At 48.3% G+C, this 24,860-nt stretch overlaps 2 protein-coding genes across 6 annotated transcripts; both read left to right on the forward strand.

Annotated features, from left to right (window-relative positions):
- The first annotated feature begins 2,845 nt into the window (after positions 1-2,845).
- Positions 2,846-12,189, forward strand: ano11 (anoctamin 11). Of its 3 annotated transcripts, none has more exons than XM_029157429.3 (25): positions 2,847-2,997; positions 4,027-4,282; positions 4,357-4,512; positions 4,820-4,946; positions 5,017-5,207; positions 5,303-5,410; positions 5,498-5,634; positions 5,722-5,779; positions 5,864-5,974; positions 6,063-6,228; positions 6,378-6,468; positions 6,934-7,030; positions 7,128-7,271; positions 7,412-7,549; positions 7,655-7,753; positions 7,823-7,925; positions 8,062-8,173; positions 8,245-8,299; positions 8,377-8,474; positions 8,545-8,681; positions 8,749-8,954; positions 9,042-9,178; positions 9,280-9,370; positions 9,485-9,668; positions 10,932-12,189. In XM_029157429.3, exons 3-25 carry the CDS (start codon positions 4,381-4,383, stop codon positions 10,961-10,963), a joined length of 2,754 nt encoding a protein of 917 aa, XP_029013262.1. In that variant the 5' UTR covers positions 2,847-2,997; positions 4,027-4,282; positions 4,357-4,380; the 3' UTR covers positions 10,964-12,189. The 3 variants fall into 3 exon arrangements, with proteins under 3 accessions (XP_029013261.1, XP_029013262.1, XP_029013263.1); XM_029157430.3 differs by having other exon boundaries at positions 9,485-9,616; XM_029157428.3 differs by having other exon boundaries at positions 2,846-2,997; positions 7,655-7,925.
- Positions 11,426-24,846, forward strand: arhgef19 (Rho guanine nucleotide exchange factor (GEF) 19). Of its 3 annotated transcripts, none has more exons than XM_055510288.1 (17): positions 11,426-11,564; positions 12,868-13,104; positions 19,509-20,190; positions 20,274-20,747; positions 20,807-20,957; positions 21,042-21,127; positions 21,218-21,474; positions 21,556-21,716; positions 21,843-21,995; positions 22,265-22,394; positions 22,564-22,638; positions 22,736-22,825; positions 22,904-23,067; positions 23,148-23,306; positions 23,382-23,461; positions 23,531-23,635; positions 23,715-24,846. In XM_055510288.1, the coding sequence occupies exons 3-17, from the start codon at positions 19,530-19,532 to the stop codon at positions 23,867-23,869; spliced, it is 2,901 nt and encodes a 966-aa protein (XP_055366263.1). In that variant the 5' UTR covers positions 11,426-11,564; positions 12,868-13,104; positions 19,509-19,529; the 3' UTR covers positions 23,870-24,846. The 3 variants fall into 3 exon arrangements, with proteins under 3 accessions (XP_055366263.1, XP_055366262.1, XP_055366264.1); XM_055510287.1 differs by lacking the exon at positions 11,426-11,564 and adding an exon at positions 12,321-12,794; XM_055510289.1 differs by lacking the exon at positions 11,426-11,564 and having other exon boundaries at positions 12,321-13,104; positions 20,825-20,957.
- The last annotated feature ends 14 nt before the right edge of the window (positions 24,847-24,860 follow it).

Here is a 24,860-nt window from a genome sequence, read left to right on the forward strand (position 1 = left end):
AACATGCAGGAATGTGTTTTGTGTGTTTTAGACGCCTTGGAACACACTTTTTATGTCGCAGTCCTTCCCACTGTTCTGATCCCAGGTCAAATAGTACTTTTATACTACATCAGAGAGGTGCCTGTAGCAGCACACACTGTATATACAGGAAACCTCGTAGGTAGAGGAGGAGGAGATGAACAGATTTAGAAACTGGGAGGATGCATAAGAGGAAGAAGCCTACGACGATGGATTACAAGAGAAAGTGCTTTATCTCTCTCATGGTGCACTTTTACTTTACACTCTGGAGTGACCTCTACAGAAAATCATAATTTGGTTCACAATATGTGACCATATGAACGCTGGAAGCAGGCACTAGGCCTCAGTGGAGCCCCCACCCCATCACAGAGACCCCCCAACGCAGAAGGACAGAAACAACTGCCATTGTGTGGTTTCATGTACATTTCATCTCATTGCTCTGTGTCATTTCTACCACTTTACAGCTGCAAGGTAAATGTCAGCAGTCTTGTCACACAAACAACACAATAATGAATGGCTCATCCAGTAGTGTGATGGAGGTGTTTGTGGTGAAGATATGAGTATTATTTAATACAGATATACTACAGCGCATAAGTAAAAATGCAGGGTTTTACTAGAACCGTCTCGAACCTCTTAGAGCCGCAGCTCTGAGGCCTCCTTTCAGAGGAAATGACTGCAGCTCAGTGGAGACAATCGAGTCAGAGAGGAAGGAAGGAAGGAAGCTCGTCACCGCTACTCCACCCAAGCTGCTGGCCGAGCATGTAAGACGCAGCCCGGTCTGCGGTGCAGCACTTGTAGAGGAATAGACTGGGGGGAGGCAGCTGCTGCTGCTGCTGCTGCTGCTGCTGCTATTGATGACGACGAGCCTCTCTCTCCTGCTCCCGCCGCCGCTCGCAGGGCACTACAGCGCAACTCTGCCGTTCCGCCGGTTTTATATACCGGACTATTTTTAGCCACTCGCGAGCCTACTATTTTTAACCAATATGAGCTCATCGTCCTTCTGATTTGTCCAATAGGATGAGACCGAGAGTATGAAAGCCGCCCAATGACAAGGAGGCAGAGAAAAGGGGGGCGGGTTACACAAGAGCCTATTAAGGGCAGGGAAAAAGGCAGTCAGCGAGATTAGGAGAAAGACAACTCACTCTGTGCGTTTTCCAAAGTACCGGAAAGTTTTTTGTAGTAGTAGAATTCCACGCTGTAGACGAAAAACTGATGCCTCAGATCTGCAGTGTTACATCTGTATGATAGACGATCTCTGTTGGTGACTTTGAACCGGCAGGGCTGGATGTTCGGCCTGTCTGCGGTGTATTTTTTGTTGTGACTTTGGATGGACACTGTGACATGGATCGCCCCATGATTGTGACTCATCCACACACCCACCTACTCTGCTGTCAACCAAAACTATTTTTAGATATCCTAAGCACCGAAGCAAAACGCCCAGCAACCCATATGTCACTCTAAATCTTGCGGTACCGCAGTTTAAGTTTTATGTCACAACTTGCAGCCTGTGGCTCTCACAGTGAACACTGACCTATTGGAAGTTTACATATTTTAAGAGTTCTTCCACAAGAATTAATACTGTAGGTTCACAACTGGTTACGGATTAACACCAAGCGCGCTCCCGTCAGCCGCGTACCTACACAAAAGCTACATTCACAGGGAGCGCGCAAGGCGGTCCAGTAAACTCACACGCCTGTTAAAGTATTTACATTCAAGCGACTCCATAGGAATAAACTCGCCGGCATAGTTTTATAAAGATATTACTAAAAGGACATAATTTTAATGGTAAATTAAGACTCATTTTTGTATGAACATTTAACATCCATCATTTGTAAACAAGCTAGACCTTAGTTTGACCCTTGTGCTTTATATGCTTCTATTTAATGTTTTAATGCATTCACCTCCACTTAGTACCGTTACATTCTTTTCCTGTTTTTCCAGTACCCTGACATTACATTTTTTAGCTCTAAAATATGCCATTAATACATCGCGTAATCGCACAATACATAATTCTCCTAATGCTGTTGTTGTTTTAAATCACATTTCTGATAAAGCCCAAATTTAGTGCGTTATATATTAAATATTTAACATAACACTGACCTCTAGTGGAATAAATACGCAATCACGAATCTTCTTTTGTACAAGCGAAATGTGAAACTTCTATTTTTTAAATGCTGCCACACTTTTGTCTCCTTTATTAGATCATTCAATTTGCAGTTTGGGTTACACACAAACCCACTAAAGAAAAAGTGTCTAGTGGTAAGTTCATAGTGGGGAAAAAGTAACACAACCAACACATCGAATCAGTTTATAATATCAGCCTGTGGGGTTTTATGATGCTTGTTGCTAAGGTAACATGTTGCACTCAGTTTTTCAGATTAGGTTGTTAATAGTATTGTAGGCCTCAGGGCTGTTGGATCGCCTTGAGGGCACTAAGGATTATGGGTTGAGCTCAGTGGGGTTGTTTATGTGTAATAGTTATATGCAGTTATTCTTATGTGCAGATGTTCATCTTAATGTCTCTTTTTTAGTGGGTGTAAGCAGTGTGCTTTTGCTTTGTGTATGTGCGCGTGCGCTTAATCAGCGGCTGGTTATGATTTGCCTAACACTTTTACCGATGTTTGCTGTCTTCTGCTTCTATAGAGATGCCGGGGTCATGTGGTGTATGGGGGCAGGTATTCTGACCATTGCTAGAGTATGGTCAGTGTTGCCAGATAGACGATAATTAGTTTTGTATGTACAATCTCCCATTTCGTAGAGCAAATATACGATAGTTTTGACGCTGTCGTTTGTATTTTTTTTCTGAAACTGTTTTCACTTGGTTGGCTCCTCCTCTCCGTCAATCACATCAGCAGCGCTGCTGATTGGTTCAATTAGCGAATCGTCTTTGTTGCGCCTTTCAGCTAGCATCTCGACAACAGCGAAAAAAGGCAAACGTGAGTTCAAAACCGAGGCAAACTACTACAAGAAAAGCCCCTGGTAAGCAAACAAGCGTATTTATTGACCTGAATAGGTGTTGGACGTTACGTTTCAGGAACGGATACAACTTGTTGCTGGGAGTGAAGCTAAAACCTTTTGCCGCTGCTGCGGCAAAATGAATAAAATATTTTTTAAATTAAAATAACTGAGCCTCTGTATTATTTCCTTAGGTTGTGTGCACACAAAATGTTTGTTTTTAAATACATTGTGATTTTTAAAGTTGTTTTCAGTTCGGAAGCTAGTTTGGGTCAAAATACGATAATTTTATAGCGACAGTACGACATTTGTTTATTTCAAATTTGGCAACACTGAGTAGGGTTTACCTACCTGCTAGCCTAGCATTAGCTCCATTTAAACTCACGTGCGGCTCCCCAGAATGTCGGCCTCGATAGTATAATATTCTCATGTTCGGTATCTCTGTGCTTTGGTTCACATGGTTTCAACAAGCCATTAACTACTTATAAAAAATTTTACATATAAAAATGCAAGATTTAAACGGGCCTGATTAGGATTAGGAAATTAGGAAAACGCACAAGGCTGAAGGTGAAAATTTGCATGAATGACTAAGACAGGAAGCGAGAGTAGAGCCCTTTCAGAGTAAAGGCAAGAGGCAGCAAGGAAAGTTGGTGATAATGATCAATCTGTAGTAAGATGCAGGGGTAACATGAATATTAAGTTATAATTCATTTGAAACATATTTATTTTTAGGGCGAAATAACTAGAAGTTAACTTACAGTATAGGAGTATACTGATATGAGATTCCTGTTTTTTATTATTCTCAAGTGACACTCTGTGTTGACTGACATCAACCTTGACAGTGCATTAAAGGCTATGGGTCACAGCCATCACTGGCTTTTACTACATACTTGTACAGTCATACTGTACTTCACAGGACTCTAAGTCCTCAACCTTTCTCCAATGCAGTATTTTTACATTCTATTGATGGTTTTGCTTCCTCACATCCAGCTCAGTTGCGCCGCAGCCTTGCAGTTTCTCTCGTATCAATAATTCAACTGTGTTCATTTTAAGACCATTTAAATGGAGTCAACCGAACAGCCCTGACATTCCAACAAGAACGAGGCAGTGGAGGGAGCTCAGGGATGCCTGCTGTGCGTCCTAATGTACAGTCCCATTTACTGCTGCCTGCGTGCTTAGTACATTACGGTACTCGGAGCAGTGGAGCAGAGGAGCCGGGCTGATGCAGAGACACAGGAGAGAGAGGACGAGGGAAGCACAGACTGCTGCAGTGTCGGACAGCAGCAGCCTAATTTCCACTACAGCAAAGGTACCGAATGCACCATTTGTTTTACTGCATATTACGTGTAATATGTGAAATACTCCAGTGACGAGAACATCCAGTTACAGGACCTCTAATCATCCATCATGTTGAAGAAGGGCTCAGAGCTGCTAAGAGAAGACCGAGAGGTTCTCCTGGATCCAGACTACAGGAGTAAAGCACAGACCCTGGACAACTATGGGGGTCTGCAGAATGGGGTCTTTATCCCACATAGATGTGTGAGTATCATTTTGTTGTTGTCCATGTACATTGAAGCGTATTTTGTTGAGACAGGACTTGGCTGCACTTGAGTATTTTTCCTAGTAACGCTGCAAAGAGCTCAGTGATGATTTTCTGTCTCATTTTTCTTGACTCATTACTGCAAAGCGGTTTTTATGGTGCATTTTAATGAGAGCTTAATGGTTAAACCACATCGAAAGGAAATTAAGCATCCACATGATGCACAGAGCAAAGGGTTCAGATGCAAGTGAGCAGTCGAGCCCTCACTTCAAGCTTTTAATTTATATATTCTGATGATGCTTTCAGCGTTCATCAGCAGCTGCTGATGGAGACATGGATGGCGATGATTCCATTTATGTGCACTGTAACCCAAGAAGTCAGCAGCCAGTCCCACAGCTGGGGAATTACTTTAGAGACGGAAGAACAAAAATCGGTAGGCAGCACGTGCTTCATTGATGATGGGCTCCCTGGTGCAGTGGATGACAGTGTTGACCTGGGTTTAGACTTTGTGCTGGTGTGGGAGGTTCGCTCGCAGAAGAAGCGGCGAGGGAAGGGCAAGATTGGGACCGGCAAGGGGGGCGAAGCCGAGCCCTCCGAGCAGAACAGCAGGGCCGAGCGAAGGAAGGCCCAGCTGGCACAGTGGAGGGACCGGTTCGTTGAGAATCTGGAGAGCGCCGGACTGCTCATGGAAAAGGTAGCGTGGCTTGATGATTCCTAAACGTCACCACTGGTGTTTTCACCTACTGAGTATCGATGTCTACAGTACGTGTCGCCTCTCTTCCCCCTCAGGAAGAAACGTCAAACGAAAAGAAAACAATTCATTTTCTGAAACTTAGCGCTCCCTGGGATGTCTTGGTGTATTACGCTGAGGAACTCTGTCTGAGAGCTCCTCTGCAGGTGAACAGAGTTTAGGCCTTGTTTTATATTTTTATGAGTGAAGACTGACAGAATACTGAATGTAATGAGTGTGTGTTTGCCTCCTAGGCACAACCACATCTGGAATTAAACACATCTGCTCAGGTACTGAGGAGACTATACATACCCAACGTAATGGCAGAGTCTGTGCCAAACAGGCCGCTGGACTACTACACATGTGCCTTTCGCAAGTCAAAGATGAGCAGGCGAGTTATTTCGGTTTTGTTTAATAATTTGCAGCACAGCGGCTCACGTTGAGCTACGGTATATAGAGACGGTGCTCACTTTTTCAGATTCCTAGACTGTGAAAACCGCGAGAGCTACTTCAGTAACACACAGAGACACCGCGTTGTGAGTAAAAAACGCTTTCTCCTCATCAACGTCCGGCATCTGGACGTCTTGAGTGTTTGTCTCCTCTGGTGACGTTTAATGCAGGTGTATGAGATTCTGTCCAGGACGGTGTACGGCAAGAAGAAGAGAGCGGAGGTCGGCGTGGACAGACTGGTGAACGAAGGCGCCTACACTGCCGCCTTCCCCCTTCACGAGGTCAGATGGGATTCCTCTGCTGCTTGATCTGATGTAAAACCCGTCCTGTCGTCAGACACGCTAATCAGCACCACGCTGTTTGCAATAGGGTCCCTTTCAGCTTCCGAGGTTTGAGATCCGTCCAGATGAGGTCAATCAGAGGCAGGTTCTTTATCACTACTGGGCCCGTTGGTGGAAATGGTACAAGTACCAGCCACTGGACCACATCAGAGAGTACTTTGGAGAGAAAATAGCACTCTACTTTGCCTGGCTGGGTAAATAAAGCTTCTGGCATTTTGGAATTAACAGTAAAATGTGTATTCACATCTAGATACTGTTCAGATACTCAACAAGAAATACTGTGCTGCTCAGAATGACGTACTGTACGACGTCTGCAACTGTAATGGACCTCACATGTCTGCAGGCTTCTACACAGCCTGGCTGCTGCCGGCGGCTGTGGTCGGAACCCTGGTCTTTGTGTCTGGAGTCATGTCCATGGGAAACAACACACCAGCGTGAGTGAACGCACAACCGACTGGAGTTATTATGTGCTTTAGTAGGTGACATTTTAAAAACCATGGACACATACATGTTTGTAAAGTTTGTGATATTAGAATGAGTGAAGTGGGTTAAATATTCATTGAACAGCCCTTTGATTTAGTATCATAGTGCCAGTGACGAATACAGCACCGAAATCTAGGCTTACTGAGCATATTGGACATTTGGCACCACAGTTTTATTCAATGAGCTGTGTGCTTAATGCCCCTAATGCCCAAGACACACACACACACACACACACACAACACGGTTTATATCGATCCACTCATCTCACTGTGAGAAAGCATGTTTCTCTAAAGGTTGGCCATAGAGGAATTATTCAGTTCTTTCTAACACAGCTACACATTATTTAGTACAAACCTTCATGTGTCATCTTCTCTAATTGTCCCCTTAACGTTAATCCATGTCTTGTGTGTGGACAGCAAGGAAATCTGCACCAGTGGACCCAGTTACCTGATGTGTCCTCTATGTAATACATGTAAAGCCTGGAACATGTCTGAAATCTGCACCATGGCCAAGGTACTGACTTCTTAAAAAGCCTTCAGAACCATAATGGAGGCAGGCGTGGAGGTGTTTTGTGGCCTAAACGTGTGCACCGCCTCTTGTGTTGTTGCAGCTGGGCTACCTGTTTGACCACCCGGGCACCGTCCTCTTCAGCGTGTTCATGTCCTTCTGGGCCGTGACCTTCCTGGAGTACTGGAAGCGGAAGATGGCAACACTGGCCCATCACTGGGACTGCATGGACTTCCATGAGGAAGAGGTCACGTCGCCATGATCCTGTGTGTCATGTTAAATGTATAGAAGTAAATAACCTGCTGACATTAGGTTGCTGAGGTGTGAGGTCTGCAGCTAAACTGTCAGATGGTTTAAAGGTGCTGACGTCGTCGCGTGTTCCCGCAGGAGCGTCCACGGCCAGAGTTTGCCGCCATGGCCCCATCGATGGAGGAAAACCCAGTGACTGGGGTCAAGGAGCCCTACTTTCCAGAAAAGACCCGACTGTCCCGCATGTTTACTGGCTCCATGGTCATCATTATGATGGTGAGCCCAAGCTATCAAGTCCTGCGGGCTCCTTTCTGTGCTGAAGCCAAACAAAGAGCTGAGACACAGATGTTTGTGTGTGTGTGTGTGTGTGTGTGTGTGTAGCTGTGTGTGGTGATGATCTTCCTGGTGACTGTGGTCATGTGCCGCGGCATCATCAGTGTCATGATGTTCCACACCGGGAGCCCCGTCCTGCGTACGGAGGTATGTCAGACCGACTACACTGGAATCCCCTGGTTGGATATTTCACCTGTCTCACCATCTCCTCCTCAGGCAGGGACCATCGCCAACATCTCCAGCAGCGTCGTGAACCTGGGCCTCATCCTGTTGATGGGCCGGGTCTACACCGCGTTAGCTGAGCAGCTCACTAAGTGGGGTAAGAGCAGATCAGGCTCCCAGCGCCTCAGGGCTGTGCAGCGGTAACATAGTTTCATATAACGAAAAGCTGGGACTTATCTCAGAACTGATGATAATCAGATCAGTTTGTACAGTTCCGTTTCCTTTCGTGGCAGAGATGCACCGGACACAGACACAGTACGACAACGCCCTCATCTTCAAGGTGTTCATCTTCCAGTTCGTCAACTTCTACTCGTCCCCCTTCTACGTGGCTTTCTTTAAAGGGCGGTGAGTCGCAGCGACACACAGGCAGGTCACCTTGTGGCCCACGGGATTTTTACCGGCCTCTCTGTGTGTAGGTTTGTGGGATACCCCACCAATTACGGGACCTTGTTTGGGATGAGGAACGAGGACGTGAGTCTCTCCCTGCATGTTTTCTTCATCTAAAGCTCCAACACAAACTGCATACGACGTAGTGTGTGTTTCTGCAGTGTGGCCCTGGAGGTTGCCTCATTGAACTGGCCGAGCAGCTCTTCATCATCATGGTGGGAAAGCAGCTCATCAACAACGTCCAGGAGTTCATCCTCCCGTAAGTGTGCGTTTAGCTGATGCGTGTGTGTGCGTGCGCGATGTCACACCCACCGCCTCTGTTGCGGCAGCAAAGTGAAAGCCTGGCACCAGAAGAGAACCTTCAGCAAGGTGAAGGGCAGCAAGGCAGCGCAGGAGCGCGAGCGCTGGGAGGACGATTACCAGCTGGTGGAGTGCGAGGGCCTCTTTGAAGAATACCTGGAGATGGGTGAGTGTCAGGTGACGTCTGTTTATCGCCTCCTCGCCCCAACTAACAGCGTCCTGCCGTGCCGCAGTGCTCCAGTTCGGCTTCATCACCATCTTCGTGGCGGCCTTCCCCCTGGCTCCGCTCTTCGCCCTCCTCAACAACTGGGTGGAGATCCGCCTGGACGCCCACAAGTTCGTGTGTGAGTACCGGCGGCCGGTGGCCGAGCGAGCCCAGAACATCGGCGTGTGGTTCAACATACTGGAAGCGCTGTCGCACCTCTCTGTCATCGCCAACGTAAGTGGGTCAGACAGGACATTCAAACCCACTCTGCACCATTATCATCATCATCATCATCATCGCCGCTGTCTGTGCCACCTGCAGGCCTTCCTCATCGCCTTCACGTCAGACTTTCTGCCCCGCCTGCTCTACCAGTACAAGTTTCACAGTGACCTCCATGGATACGTCAACTTCACCTTGGCTCACGCCCCTCTGAACTACACAGAGTACCCCATGTGCAGGTATGAGCGGAGCGCCCTCTGTTGCCTGCCTGACTGATTTCAGATGATGGGCTTCAACAACAGGGGGCAGTGTTATATTAGAGCTGTGATATTATTCCCAGATATAAAGCCTACAGAGACAACGATGGAAACTACACACTGTTCTACTGGGAGCTCCTCGCTGTCAGGCTGGGCTTCATCATCGCTTTTGAGGTTTGCTTGTTTGAGTCGTAATTATTTTTCTTATTGTAGTGAATTATGTGATAAGATGGTTGTCGGTGTGCACATTGACGCCTCAGTGGAGCCCTTTGGTTGCCTTCCTCGCAGCACGTCGTCTTCTTCGTTCTGCGAGCCATCGACTGGATTGTGCCCGACGTCCCCGAGTCCCTGGAGCTGAAGATGAAGAGGGAGCGCTACCTGGCCAAGCAGGCTCTGGCTGAGAACCAGGAGGCCCTGTTGGTGAGTGGGAGCCGAGGGGCAGCCCGTGCCACTCCGGGCTCGTCCAGTCCAGGTCGGTAGCACGCGGGACACACAGGTTTGACGTCAAGACACACTGTTGAAGCTGTCACTGAGATGGTTGATTGCCGTGGGGGTTAAAGTGTGGAGTTTCCACGCCTTAACGCCCACCCACATGCACACGCCTCCACAAAGCACCTGCGGCTCCCTGGCTCATAAATGTGCCACGCTGCACCCAACACGATCATTACAGCTAATCTGTTAGGGTTGGATGAGTTCGATCACATCCGTACACCTTGTAGGCTGATGCCTATTGGCACGGTTCATGTCCTGTGTCAACACGGGTGTTGGAAGTTTGACTTGGAAGCGAAGCCGAATTGTTTCATTGGAACAATCATTACGCACAAGCAGGAAGTCAGCAGGAGGCAGTGAGAGGTCTGTTACCTTCAGCGTCTGCTCATGTAGAACACAGCGTGTTTAACCATCCTCATCTGTGTGTGCGTCCCTGTGCCCTGACCTGTGCTGTCTCCATGCGTCTCACGTAGTGAATGTTGCTACCCACACACACACACACGTGATTATTTTATGGAGGTTAGCAGAGTTCTCAGATTGAGGATCCTGTTTTACTGTGATGTGGTAGCTGGAGAGAGTGAAGGAATTCCTCCACTGCGTCACATCTGGAGTAACTCAGCAAACTTATCAGCTGCTCACAGTCCTGACATCCGCTCAACACCTTAACAACTGGCTGGATAGGATCAGGACCCATGCGTGACCTCAACGACCCTCCAGCTGTTAATGACTCCACTAGGTTAAACAGCTGGGACCCCCCATCACTCAGAGCTGCAGACGCCCTCAGAGTTTAGTTTAACAAATAACTGTTTGTTTAAAAGTTTAACATTTGACATGTTAAACAGATAAAGACATCAGCAGGTTTTAAGTGTCTCAGCTCTGAGTTTTGTTGTAACGGCGGGAGAGATGAGTGACAGCTGAGCCAAAAGCGTGGTGGGTGAGATTTAAAGTCTCAGTATAAATGGGTCTTATAACAGTAATAAGTCAAAGTAGAGGAGTGATCATCCAGTCCTACTTGTAATTAACCTAATGCAATATATTTCCTGTATGACCCTTACGGCCAGGATTTACCTGACTTGTGTTTGTCAGCCGGCTGTGAGTCAGTTGCATGTTGCAGCGAGTGAGTGCGACCGTCTGCTTGTCAGCATTTTTCTGCCTGGCGTCTGACAGAACTAACTCTCTCCCGTCTCTCCCGCTCCTTCCCCCATTCCTTCCCTGTCCGAACGCAACCGCGCTGCCTCCCCTGCAGCAAGCGACGCGTCCTTTGGAGACATGAGTTAGCGCCTGGACGAGGGGGAGCGACGGAGGCACGCTGCGCTACGCGGGACAACACGACTCCACGTTTATCCTGGAGGAAATTCCGCCTTGGCACTGGGATTCTTCACACTGCTGCACAGACATTATGAAAAGCACACGTCGTCGGACACTTCACTGATGCATTGAATGGCTGTTCAATCACACTGGCTAATGACCACTCCTGGGTTGAAAAACAATCGGTCATAAAATCTAAATGATACCTTGTTAATTGTCAGCTTATTTGAGTTTGAACATTTACACAGTGAGCTGGTCATTTTAATAAACTTGAGGTCAAAGTCTCCTACAGCTGATACAGTAAAATGACAACCGCTGCAGTTCTGAGCTAACACCACTGTTATACGTTCATCTGTTGCCTTCACCGTGCAATTAAAAATACATGAACCAAATGCATAAACCAGCTATGTTACAGTGAGGTTCCCTGGCCATGCCTGCGTCTTCTACCTGAATGCTCTGGATGCCTGAGATGCTAAGATGCTTCGTTTGACTTGCTTTGGATGCAAATAAAGCTACTTTGCAGAATGCGGCTTGGTCTTCTGGGAGAGGCCGTGCATGCTGTGCTTTAGGGGTGAGTCTCCTTCTCCCTCTGCTTTTTCCCACCGAGCTGCGGACACATCATTGATTTATTAGGAGTCAGAACCAGACAGGTGTTCCTTAATGATTTCTCTCTTCCTCTCCTCCCATCACACACTCCTCACAGTCGTGGCCTGGGGCCACTCCTGACTTTTATTTTGTGTCTCTCTACTATGTCTTGCTCCCCTCCGCCCGTCTCTCCTGTTCGGTGCTTCGTGTTTTTTAATGTGCATTCTTCTCCTCTCTTCTCTGGCCACGTTGCGCTTCAGATTGTTATGATTGCGCCGCGTTCCTCCACCATGGCCTGCAGGAAGAGTGAGTTAGTACATGTCAGCGAGCACAGGTATGCGCCGTGGACACCGGCTGGCTTCTTCACAGACACTCACGTGCTCAGGCTGCACAACAGAGCCACAAACCAGACAAATACTCAGAAGTCTACATCTTATGTTATATTTGTTTTTCTTATCTGGATGAATGTCTGAGATACTAATTAAGAACTATTTGATATTATTTCAATATATTCAACCATTTTATTATGTGTATGAGTTGTGAACAGTTCTGGGGTCCAGTTTTAAAAATAAAATACTCTTTCTTCTCGCTGACTTCATGTCAAACCTAAACTCGAAATGATTAATGGTTCGGTGTAACCCTTCATAAATGGTGGAGAGTGATGAACGTCAGGTAACGACGATCTCTCAGCCTTTTGTGACCCGCGTTCCTTCCTCTCAAACTAAAACGGGTTAATCTTAGACCTCCGCTACCGCTGAGTAACCTGCTGTCCCGAGCTCACCTCGCTCCCCACCACCACCCGCTTCAAGTTTGATCAGTGAACACAAACAAGAGAGTTCAAACACGCCTTGGCGGCTTCTTCCCGTCTGCAGCTCGCACACGCATCAGCCACAGTCTGCACCATTGCATTTTTCTCTGTCTGCATTTGAATGCGTCACTCACAGCAGAACTCGAACGCACAGTTGCTTTGCTGCCGAGGCACAAATGCACGTGTGAACACTCGCAGGCTCCCACCGTCGTCTGGCCCCACTCTCCGGCTCCGTCTGTCACTTTCTGCAATGGGAGGCTCGATAACTGTTAGAGGAAGGTCAAAGGAGAGAGGGAGGAGAAAGAGAGAAAACTGGAAAGCACTTCCCCAACAGTAGCAGAGAGGGAGGGAGGGAATAGCAGACAGTGGGAAGGCAGAGCAGAGGAGCTTAGAGAGGGGATCTGCATTGTAAGTAGCTCTGAGAGCAGCAAGTGGTGGCTGTTTTTCAACCTGCTCCTTTTTTTTTGTTTGTTTTCCCAAGGAGGAGGAGAACAACAGGAGGACAAAGGGCTAAACGAAGCAGGCAGAGGAGCCTGGAGAAAGTCTGAGCCGGGATCAGGCAGAAAAACAGGAGCTGAAGGGGGAAGAGAAGCCGGGAGGAACTCAAGGCAGCCATGGATAGCGGAGTGGCTCAGTCTGACCCCGGGACGGCCTGGATCCACACGCTGCCGCTGGCCGCCACCCAGCGCACGCACTAGACTGGGAGGACGCCAGTGAGGTACAGTTCTGAAAATCACAAACAACAACTCCCGCTCGCGGCAGTCGGCGAAAAACGGGGAGAGATGTGGGAACGCATTCCTCCCCGCGCTCAGTGTCGATTTGGCCTGAATTCGGAGGGGTTTGCTGCTGGGAGTGAAAGTGGAGCTGTGTTATTTCCCGGAGAGTATAAAGCGTGCTTTGTGTCAGGTGCATTTCATTTATCTGACAGCGCAAGCCAGTTAAATATAGGTGGATACTGTTTCAGAGTAGAATAGAGGAAGCAGCACAACCTGGAATCTGACTCTCTGTTGTTTAATCTGATTATTTTATTTCTAACTAACTAAAGTAGACGTTTAAACACAGGACTAATATGTCTTAATTCACGATTCCTATCCTCCAACACTGAGGTTACAAACATCCATTACAAGTGGATGCATGGTTCCTGCCAATGGCGTGATCCGCTTCTGTATTCATTTATTCTCTTGGAAGAAGTTGCTGCTTGCATCAGTAATGGCTCTAGCAGCTCCCTAGGCGCAGAGCGGTGCGGGGCCAATGCGATGCTTACAGTGCAGCTATGAGTCGCTGCAGAGCGGGGCAGGTAAGTGCATGTCTGGAGTATGAGGGGTTGTTAAAAACCGTAGCGCGGGTGAAACCTGGCGCCGCAGCTCGAGCCGTCGTTCCTGGGCCGTTTTAGCATGAGGACCCAAAGGCTTGGGCTCCTCCGCCTGTGGCTCCGGGTGCAGAGAAGGCCTTGGGTTGCTAACGGGGTGTGTAAATACTGTGTGTCTTTCCCTTAAGACACAGAGGTCCTCAGGCGAGAGATTCCCCCCGGTGAGTCAGGGCAGCAGCCTGGCACCACCTGCAGCACCACCACCAGCACCACCAGCAGCGTGCTGAGGTCACGACCGGCTGGAGTCTGCTGAGTAAATGCACTGTCATTATGTTGTGGCCGGAGCTCACGTTGGGCGCATGCATCAAGACCTCGGACCGCCCTACTGCGCCTCACTGCCGACCTGGAAATCCCCAGTTTGCCCAGGAAGCCGCTGCTGGAGATGTGACACCCCCGCCCCGCGCTCACACGAGAAACAACGCAGATTCCTCCCCCTCCTCCCCCCCACAACTGTACGTCTGCGGAGCACCTGCCCCATCACCTGCCACTCAGACAGCGGCTGTCTGAGCACGCTGTGGGGAAGACATCCAGGCTGCCACGCCTGCCCCCCCCCCCCCCCCCCCCCCCCCCCGCTCACCCCGCTCAGACGCTGAGGTGTTCGTGCCAGCCGGCTTCCATTAAAAGCCAGGCTGAAATAATTGGACCTCAAAGCAAGCTTCCCGGACCATTTCAGCAAACTATCACTTTCTGAGCATTCTGGCTCGTGGCCCAAATACCAGGCAGCAGCCATGATAGCGGCCGCCGGCGTTGCACGTGTGCGTCGGCTTCCTTTGTTTGGCTCCCGTCTCGGCCCGGTGGTCAGTTCCAGGGGAATGTGGAGCGGCGTCTCGGAGGGTTTCACCGCCCGCCTGAGAACATCCAGAGACGTCTCTAATAATCTGTGCATTACCGTGCGGAGGTTGAAGCGCAGTGAGGGTTTGAATGTGAGCCCAGAGGCGGCCGGCGGGTGCCAAGCACTGCCCCGAGGCCCTCGGCTGCTTCGCTTCTTGGCTGATGAGGTGGCACGTGTTTCAGATTTGCACCATGTCGGAGAAAGAGTCCTGGTTTGGAAATGTTTCTTCATTTTTTGGTGATATTTCTGAAGTTAAAACTTGCGCATAAACCTGCACTGCTCTTATCAGTTCATGGCTTTAATCCTGTTGACTCTGTTGATATTGGTAGTTTGGCTCTGAGTGGTTTACAGCTTCAGACCGGTTCCTGGATGGTCAGTTTGTTAGCTGCACTCCGATTTTACCTGATCGCATTTCAAAACAGCTCTCAGCCCGGCGGACGGCGTGTTCGTACCTGTCCGGGGGATAAAAGCAAGAAGAAGTGGGGTGTAGGAGGAGGGGCGTGAGGAGAAACTCAGCTGGGGAAAGTGGAGCAGGGAGACCGAGAACAGCGGAGGCGAGCGATGCATCAGCAGTCCGTGGTAAAGTAGGTCAGAAAGGATCAGATTGGAACCAAAGCGCTGTGATTGACAGTCAGGCTCCTCCCCTTTAATTAATTTAAGACGGCTTAAACAAATGAAACTGTGCAGATACATGAATGGCAGGAACATTGGGAACCAAAGAAGTTGGAGACTTTGTTCACTTTTGTTTAGAAAATGATCCTTCTAAAGTTTAAAAGTTGTGTTGGGTGCGTTTCATGTTAAATATGTCACACGTGTCTTTGATCTGTGTTCGTAACCTCCGTAGAAGCATAAAACTATAGTTTATCCAGAGAGATTTACTCGAGAGCTCATGACTTTTGTAGCAACGATCCGCTGCCAGTTCCCACTTCTTCACAACAAACCCAAATTTCACGTTTTTAATTATCCTGTCAAAACATCCTAAACTAGCAGTCGTTTTCATAGAGTCTCATCACATGCAGGTTACTGTCTTCTGTCAGAAGCTGCTGATTATGGGATTTTCTGGCTCTTCTGCAGTGAATCCCTGGCCCTCCATCGACTTTGTTGCATGTGGGACGTGAAACAAAGCAGGATAATTACGTTTCTAAGTAGCTTCTTTGTGCCTTCAATCGGCCGGTTGCGTGTTAGCGTGTGCAACTGCTGCTGTGGTGGCAGAGGGAGGGGGGGTTAAAGGTCCAAACCTCTTGGCGTTTACGTGCGAGATAGTGGCCATTTTTTTCCGTCTTTAAAATAAAAGCTCGCTGTTTGCTGGTGGGAATCCCACCAGACAGAGTGTGGAGAGGCATCGCTTGATCAGATCATCGCACACGCTATTATCCAGGTGTGTGTGTGTCACAGCTTTACATATTTGCCAGTTTGTTAGTATGCGTCTTCACACTGCTGCAGAAGGTCATGGGTAAAGCCGCCCGAGGCTCCGGAGAAGGATCCACACCGTGTGTAAACATTTGGGTGACGCCCCCCACCTCCGTCTGTCCCCTCTGGGCTGCTCACCTGTTCCGTTCCTGTCAACCATGTTAAGACCATTCAGGTGTGGAAGCTAATGAGAACAGAGTAGATCAGCGCATCCCTTTGTCATCTGGTCTCATTGAGGAGCTGAAGTCCGAGTATATTACGTGCAATATTATAAATCAGGGACTTAATGGTAAAGTTTTGTGCATCACCATCATCAATCAGTCAATCACTGTAAAAAAATGTGATCAAATGGTTTAACCAACAAGTAGGAGGATAAATAAGAGAAAGAAGAGCTACATTGTTTTTGACATAAGTTCTAGGACATTATTGCTGAATCAACACACTCCCAGAAGCCTGCAGGCCCATAGCATCACCACAGGAGTCTGTCATCACCTCTGACACTGCAAACTGAACACAGTGCTGCTTTATCACATCACATGGCTTCATTCCAGTAAAATCCTGACACAAGGTAACAGAGAAGATGCTTCTTTCCGAGAAGTGACGGCGAATGATGTCATGTCTTGTGCCGCCAGACAGCGCCGGGCTTTTTGGTCCACCGCGTGGCAATTAGTGGTCTGATGTGACAGACTTAAATTGTGATCTCACACTCACACATGAGCAGGTCACACCACACTGTTGGGACACTTGAGTCCGTGCGACCAAACAAACCAGGCTTGCGCTCAAAGACAGAAAGTGTGTGCGGAGAGGAAAAGACGCTATGAAGTCGGTCAGCGACATTTCCCCGGCACGGCAGCGGTTATTTCTATTTCTAACACATAAAAGCTACAGTCTTGAGGTGAGACCAATGTAGGAAAGAGGATCATATTCAGATCTGGAGTCTGTAAATACATCAGAGGGTTAAAAATGTTTCATCAACACTTGGTTGTGTAGTTGTTTAGGTGCTAGTGGAGTTTACTGCATCAACTATTGTGTTTGAGTTTTATAATTTTCTTGTCTTACCTTGAATAATTCAGTTATTTTTCTCCTAAAAACTTAACAATATAAAGACTGAAACAGTGGCACTGGCTCCTTCACCTTTTATTCCTCCTTAAAACGGTGGTTCCATTATTAAACCTATTGCTGCTGTCAGTGAGGTTTTGCGAATGTTATAATATGAATAATAAGCAATAGATGCAATAGCAATGGATGCGTGCTCATATCTGTGTTGCAGTTCATTAAAGTGAGACCTCGAGACCTTTAAAGATGAGATCTAGCCCAGTTACCAGCGCACACATGGAGGCAGCATTAAAGGCATGCTGGAGTTCATTCATTAGCCGCTGCACGCAGACACGCCGTCTTAGAGCAGCCTAGTGAAATTACAGGGGGATACACGGGCAGCAAAGTCACAAATAACACCCTACTGTGACAAGGGAAATTACACGTCTTTGGAATTGAAATTTTAATAGCGTGATATAATGGTATCGGCTCGAGGAATGTGCAGCGAGTGTAATCGGACGCTTTCGTGTTTTGATGAACTGTGGCATTGAGGCTTCTCGTCACGTTCTGGGATGTTTGAGGCCTCTCAAAGAAATGATTGGTTAACTCGTTTTCTGCAGAGGTCGTGTTGATTTACGACGACTGAACTGTTTGTGAAGGCTTAGTTAAACCTTCATTTCTCAAGGTGATAGTGGAAAAACGACAAACTCGTTTTTCCAGAAAGTAAATGTGGACATAATTCCCATTGAAGCTATCTGTAGATAAAAGATGGTCACGTTTATTTAATACCGTACCTTTACAGCGGATTACACTGTAACCAGTGGGTAATCTCATCCAGACACCAATAAGCTTGTGTCATTACGCAGCAGAGGTCTGGAAGTGTTTGTATGGCTCAGTGGCTGCACCATATGAGTGGATCAGTGTAAGCAGTTCCCACACCCTCTCAGGTGTCTTGTGCTCAGGGCAGCTTGGCCCAGCTCCACAGATAAAGGCTGCCTTTGTCTGCAGCGGAGAACAGGTAACCATTTGTGCTGGCACTGTGTGTGTGTGTGTGTGTGTGTGTGTGTGTGTGTGTGTGTGTGTGTGTGTGTGTGTGTGTGTGTGTGTGTGTGTGTGTGTGTGTGTGTGTGTGTGTGTGTGTGTGTGTGTGTGTGTGTGGATTGGAGGGGGGTTGGCCGACCATTGCCACAAGAACAGGTGTGGCAGCAGACTGCAGTGTGTGTGAGAGCAAGAGAGAGAATAGCAGGGTAATGTTTAACAGCTTTCAAACAATACACCAATGCCAATGTTCTGATTGACACAGCACTCGAGCATAAGGCTGATGAGTCAGCTGAGAAGAAGAGCAGGAGAGACAAACATTTAATTGTTGATTAGAGCATCATAGCTCTCCCACTGTCCTGACCTTGACTGAATGAAAACCTTCTCTGGCATCTCACAGCAGACTGCTGTGTGTGTGTGTGTGTGTGTGTGTGTGTGTGTGTGTGTGTGTGTGTGTGTGTGTGTGTGTGTGTGTGTGTGTGTGTGTGTGTGTGTGTGTGTGTGTGTGTGTGTGTGTGTGTGTGTGTGTGTGTGTGTGTGTCTGTGTCTGTGTGTCTGTGTGTGTGTGCCATTCGTTTTGCCCGTGTTTGTGTCAGACATGGAGGATTACCTGCTCAGGAAGCAGGAGGGTGAGAAGAGCCAGAGCTCCAGCGGGGTGTGTTTAAACAGCCTGTCAGGGGAGCGAGCTTTACGGCCTGATGCTACAGCAAATATTTAATCACAAAAAGCTGCCACTGGCAATCAGACAATCAGAAACAGACGAGTATAGAGGTAAAGAGTGAGAGTGTTTGAATGATTTTCTCCTGTGTGTGTGTGTGTGTGTGTGTGTGTGTGTGTGTGTGTGTGTCCATTAAGTACAGGGGCCGAGAGCTGTGTGCAGAGAGGTCTTTAATTAGAGCAGGAAGACACGGCTCAGTGCACTCGCCACGAGACGCGAGCGTGATTGTGTGTCCGTGTGTGTGCGACGCCGTTGGATGCTACAGTAGGAAGCGTCCTCATGAAGGACGAGGAGCGGATCCCAGAAATGTACAGCAGCCGCTTCAGGAAGTGACTCACGTGCCGCCGCCGGTGTCTCATCAACAGTCTCTCAACCTATTCAATGCTTGGAACGCTGCTAATGCAGATTCTAACTGAACCTAGTCCTGGAGTTGCTCAGTGAGTTGTGTTTAGCACAGAGTAAAGGTTGTGACAGACTTTTAGTGCCTGTTACTGTAACTTTATCCAGTGTTTTATCCTTTTTACAAAGGACACTGAAATGAATGCGCGTAAATATAAACTCTTTCTTTTCTTTCTCTGACCCACATTTAATACATAACTTTTTACAGCAGCTTCCTTCTCAAAGGAAAAGTTTAGTCATGTAGTTTTGGTGTTTTTTGTTTTTTTTTTTATTATACAAACCACCATTTGGTTTGACAGTAGGTCTCTCTTTTTTTCACAGCTCCCATGTGTTCGTCCAGCCATGCTCCCTGGTTATGGATTCTCACCTTTTCCTGATTTCCAACCGCACCTTCACATCTTTCACTACCGAGGAGAGAGTCCCAGCATGTGGATCCCCGGCTCGGGGGAGGCCCAGACTCTGAGCGAGGCCCAGGAGACCGGGCCCCTCCTCCACACGTGTCACCACAAACATGTGGCCGTGTGCCAACAGGAAACGCTGGCCTTCATTGAGCTGCAGCCACCAGCGACTCTGAATGGTCTAGACACGCAATGTCCGACGCACCCCCTGCAAATAAATGGCTTAAAACACACGCTAAAGGAACTGAATGATACGCAGAACAGCCGTCGCAGGACAGACAGTGAACAGGAAACAGTGCTGAGTCTGAGCTGTGATCAAACGCCTGAGGCTGACGCTGAGCTCCGACACCGCGGTGGCACCAGGGCGTCCGTGCAGGAGCCGACTGAAAGGCCACGAGCTGTCACCACGATATGCCGCCCCCTCCACGCGGCCCTCAGCCTCCCTCTGTCCTTCCCTCTGTCCTCTCTGTACGCGAACACAGACGCCTGGGAATCCCAGGCACCCGGCTCCCCATCCTCACCCGAGGGTCCAGGCTTTCAAGGACCGGACTCCTGCCAGCCGCAGAGGAGAATATCGCAGTGCTCACTGAAAGAGAAGTCCATCAGTGAGTGTGCAGTTTATGTTCCTTCAGAGAGACTTTGTTTCTGTTGGCAACAGTTAAAAAGTGTTTACTTGCTTGTTTTGTAGGGCGAAAGATCCAGGTTTATTCCCCAGACAGCCCAAGTGATGAATCTCTAAACAGCCCCGTCCTGGAAGCCGACTACATCTTCCCTGGGCCGTTTGCCTCTTTTCTGGAGGAGGAGCTGAGCGGACTGTCCTCCGAGGCCATTTCCACTCCTTCATCCACGGACGGTTCCACGGGCCACGGCGACATTTTCAGTTCACCCGCAGAACCCCTGCACATAAGTGAGGACCACTTAACGGGACTCGGGGAAGACGGTGGGAGCGCCGAGGCATCCACCACCACGGGGGCAGGCTTCTTGTCACGCAGCCGCCCCGGGGACCAGGAGCGGCGGCGCTTCTCGGCTTCGGAGCTCATATCGCGACTGCAGCTGTCTCAGAGGAAGAACTCCTTCACCCTGAAGCTGGGGAAATCGCGGTCTGCGCGAGTGGCCTCCAGAGACCGACAGAGCTCCAACGGCTCCAGCCCCAACTCTGACTGTGAGTGAACAGACGCCGGGGAAGTGTGTTCATATCATCGTTCCATCAGTTTGTTTCAGTCTGTTCATCCCTGACAGATAAGTCTAACTTCAAGCGCCGCAGCTCAGGGGGGTCTAGTGACAGCGCCCCCCACAGCCCTATAGGCTCCGCCCCGCCTCTGCCCACTAGTGACAATGGGATGCCCCATCAGTGGTGGAGCTCAAAGCTTGGGTAAAGACGCACTCATACTCTACAGCACTAACGTCTCTAGAACCTGACTTAACTACAATAATGGATGTAATGTCAAATTCACAGAATGCGAAAGAAATCCATTGAAGACGACTCAGGCTCACCTCCGCCCGTTGCTAGTTCAAACCGCTTATCACGCTTTCTGCCAAGCTGTAAGTTCCTCTGACCGGTATGTTCTCCTGGTATTCTCCGGTAACCACCCGGCTCACACGCTTCTGTTCGACTCCTCCCTCCTCCTGCAGCCATCCTGTACCAGGAGTACAGCGATGTGGCCATCAACAGGGAGATCCAGAGGCAACAGGGGAAGGAGCCAGGCACGGAGGAGGAGGGGCTGAGGGACGAGGGCTCGGACGGGACCCCGTCTCCGTCGAACCTGTCCCCGTCCAGCTCCTTCCGCTCGTCCCGGGGCTCTGCGTTCGCTCTGTGGCAGGACATCCCCGACGTACGGACCAGCGGCCAGCTCGTCAACTTCAGCAACGAGGAGAGGAAGCTCCAAGAGGTGGAGGACGCTTTTTTTCGTATTCTGCCACAGCTGGGTGTTGATCCGTGGAGCTCAACTAGTGTGTCCCACTGAACTCAGGCGAAGTTCGAGCTGGTGACGTCGGAGGCGTCGTACATTCGCAGTTTGAGCATCGCTGTGGATCACTTCATGCTCTCCCAGGAGCTGTCCGAGTGTCTGGGTGCTCAGGAAAAGCAGTGGCTCTTCTCCAAGCTGCCCGAAGTCAAAGATGTCAGTGAGAGGTGAAGTAACATGCCAGTGGGTCTCCAATTCCTCCTCCTCCTCCTCCTCCCTTCTCAGGATCTCAGCATCACAGCCAATTCGTTACCACATCTGCTGCTTTGAGTGTTTTCTTGCTTGCTCTGCAGGTTTCTTCAGGACCTGGAGCACAGGCTGGAGGAAGACATCCTGCGATTTGACGTGTGCGACATCGTCCTGGATCACTGCCCTGCCCTGAGGCGGGTTTACTTACCTTATGTAACCAACCAGGCCTACCAAGAGCAGACATATCAGCGTTTGCTGTGAGTAACTCCTTCCAAATAAGTTGCTATGTGAGCTGGGCTACACTGTAAATGTGCCTGCATGGCTGTGGTGTGTTGAGTCCATTTGTTTAATGCTGGATGTCCCTAATTTCCTCTGAGGGTTCTCAGGTGTTGTTGTACATCTGCATGACTTAACTTGCTGATGGTTCATGTTAAATATGCTGAACATTTCTTTTAGGTTGAGTAGCATGCTGGAATTTAAAAAGTCATTAAAGCGTCTTCCTAAACGCCCCGTCTCGTCTTCTCAGGCACGACAACCCTCGCTTCCCTGGCATCCTGGCTCGCTTGGAGGAGGACCCCATCTGCCAAAGACTTCCTCTGACCTCCTTCCTAATCCTCCCGTTCCAGCGGATCACACGGCTTAAAATGCTCGTGGAGGTAGATGATTAAACATTTCGTGTTTGCACTTGAAACTCAATTATGCGAAGCTGCAAATGTGGTGATATTGGGACCGGCCAAACATTTTGCCAGAGCACGTTCCCCCGTTGTCCTTGATGAGTATTGTTTACTCTTTGGCCTGTTTTCAATGGAACGTTTTTATGATTAGAACATCTTGAAGAGGACGACACCGGGCTCTCGGGATGAGGACACTGCCACGAAAGCTTTCAATGAGCTAAAAAAGGTGGTGATTATCGTCTCTAATAGCCACTTGGGTGAGCAGCAGTATTATCACCGGTGAGGCACAACAGTAATAACTGTGCTGGTATGTGTCGTCTTAGATCATCAAAGAATGCAACTCCAGTGTGCAGTCGATGAAGAGGATGGAGGAGCTTATTCACCTCAATAAGAAAATTAATTTTGAGGGAAAGGTGACTGAACCGTGAGGGACATCAAATGTTCGCTTTGATCTCTTCTGTCTTTACGACTCTAACTTTTCTCCCTCGTAGATCTTCCCTCTGATCTCTCAGTCCCGCTGGCTGGTGAAACACGGCGAGCTCCTGGAGGTGGACACTCAGATGATGAGTATATCCGGGTCCAAGCTCAAGCTGCCCACCAAGCCTGTGTACCTGCACCTGTTCAATGACTGCCTGCTGCTGTCCAGGAGGAAGGAGTGAGTGAGCTCCAGTCTAGCTCTTAATTCATGCCACAGTTCTACACAAACCCCATGTGTTCATTTCTGTACCTTGGCAGCACATGGAAGTTCATGGTGTTCGTACATGCCAAGATTGGACAGCTGAAAGTGAAGGATCTCAGTCAGAAGCTGCAGGGCGTCTCGGGCTTCATCTTCCACCTGCAGCTGTGTGAAGGCCAGCAGCTCAAACACCAAATCCTGCTCAAGTCACACACCGAGTGAGTATTGACACTTAAAATGTCCAAACAGGACGCTTTAGAGGAAGCTGTAACTGGGGTTTTATTTCTACCAAGGAGCGGGAAACAGAGATGGATCACGGCCATGTTTCCATCCGATCCGCTCGAAGATATTGGACAAGCCTCTGAGACCGATGGTCAGTTGATGGCAATTCAGTGTTATTGAGCATTGTCATTCCAGTTCTCTCATTGATCCTTTTCAACAGATATAGCTCAGGTTCAGTGCATCAAAAGCTACCAGGCCCAGGAGCACGATGAGTTAACGCTGGAAAAGGCCGACATTCTTCACGCCAAGACCAAAACGAGTGACGGTGAGGCTGCATAAGGTTCTGTCTGAGCTTTGTACTCTGCTGCTTGTTTGATGTCTATGATCCATTTTAATCACACCAGGTTGGGTGGAAGGCATCAGACTGTCAGACGGGGAGCGGGGCTGGTTCCCCAAAACCTACGTAGAGGAAATCACGAGTCGCAGCGCTCGCCTCCGCAACCTCCGAGAGAATATCCGCATCAAGTGCGTCACAAAGAAACTGGAGGGAGAGGAGTAACGGCTTGTACTGCAGCCTGCGCGTCAAAGGTACTTTTCAGTGGATGCAGTGATCTCCGTCATGAAGCTCATGATACTTAAGACAGCTTGGAAACTAGACTACAAAGCTTTTACTGCTCCCACACAGTTTCAGGTGAAATGCTAAATCCATTCAAATGCCACATTTAAATTATCCCTGCTGTAAATACTGGAGCAGCTCGAATGAGTCCCAAAATAAACACAAGAGTTATAAGTGTAACTTTCATCAGCACATTCTGTTAAATTGTCAAAGGTAACTGTAGTTCAACATAAGAACAGACTCGGGACGTTATATCTCATGAAAGGGTTAAACTGAGAACAGTACATTATACGTACACCATCAGACAGACGCATCTTCAGTGTCTACACTAATACATCAAGGTTATGTACATAACACTTTGCTAATTTTATAACACTGACCTTAGTGTAGCAGCAACTGGGTAAAATCTAGAAACTGTTAGAATGTTAATACAAGATAAAGTAACAGAGCACCATCAAACCTGCATCATCCACATGCTTCTGGACATCACTTGTAAATATTTGACTTATTGACCGACGGCCCAGTGTAACTGAGCTGAGACCTGTTGATGAACCACTATAATCAGACTCCTCCTTTCCCACATTGTTGGTTGTAATTGAAGTGGTTGCTATAGCAGCATGTGTATTTATACTCCTCTGGCTGGTTGTTCTCTAAGGAGGTCCCCATGTAAATGTACTTTATTGTAGATGGCTGTGTATAAAGACTAGAAAATGGTTCATTTAAATTTTTCTCAACTGTAATTTATATGAAAGAAAATTTAATAAATATTATGACGGTCTATGCTGTAATTATAAACCCTGCAGTCAGAGCACTGTAAAATCACAGTAAATAAATACTGTAATACACTGGATGTTTACTGGGCATCTTCACACTACTGTAAATGTTTAGCCACTGAAATAAATACAGATACTTACAATTCATGTTGCGTGGAATT

The sequence above is a fragment of the Betta splendens genome, chromosome 7 (genome assembly GCF_900634795.4).
Source record: "Betta splendens chromosome 7, fBetSpl5.4, whole genome shotgun sequence".
NCBI classification, from domain to species: Eukaryota; Metazoa; Chordata; class Actinopteri; order Anabantiformes; family Osphronemidae; genus Betta; species Betta splendens.

What these genes read in the sequence shown, in the direction of transcription:
- ano11 (XM_029157428.3), top strand. Translation starts at nt 4,381, where the DNA reads ATGTTGAAGAAGGGCTCAGAGCTGCTAAGAGAAGACCGAGAGGTTCTC. An exon ending in GTCTGAGAGCTCCTCTGCAG is followed by an intron (nt 5,411 to 5,497) that starts GTGAACAGAGTT and finishes TTTGCCTCCTAG; the next exon opens with GCACAACCACATCTGGAATT. An exon ending in ACACACAGAGACACCGCGTT is followed by an intron (nt 5,780 to 5,863) that starts GTGAGTAAAAAA and finishes CGTTTAATGCAG; the next exon opens with GTGTATGAGATTCTGTCCAG.
- arhgef19 (XM_055510288.1), top strand. Translation starts at nt 19,530, where the DNA reads ATGCTCCCTGGTTATGGATTCTCACCTTTTCCTGATTTCCAACCGCAC. An exon ending in TGGTGGAGCTCAAAGCTTGG is followed by an intron (nt 20,958 to 21,041) that starts GTAAAGACGCAC and finishes TCAAATTCACAG; the next exon opens with AATGCGAAAGAAATCCATTG. An exon ending in ACAAGCCTCTGAGACCGATG is followed by an intron (nt 23,462 to 23,530) that starts GTCAGTTGATGG and finishes CCTTTTCAACAG; the next exon opens with ATATAGCTCAGGTTCAGTGC.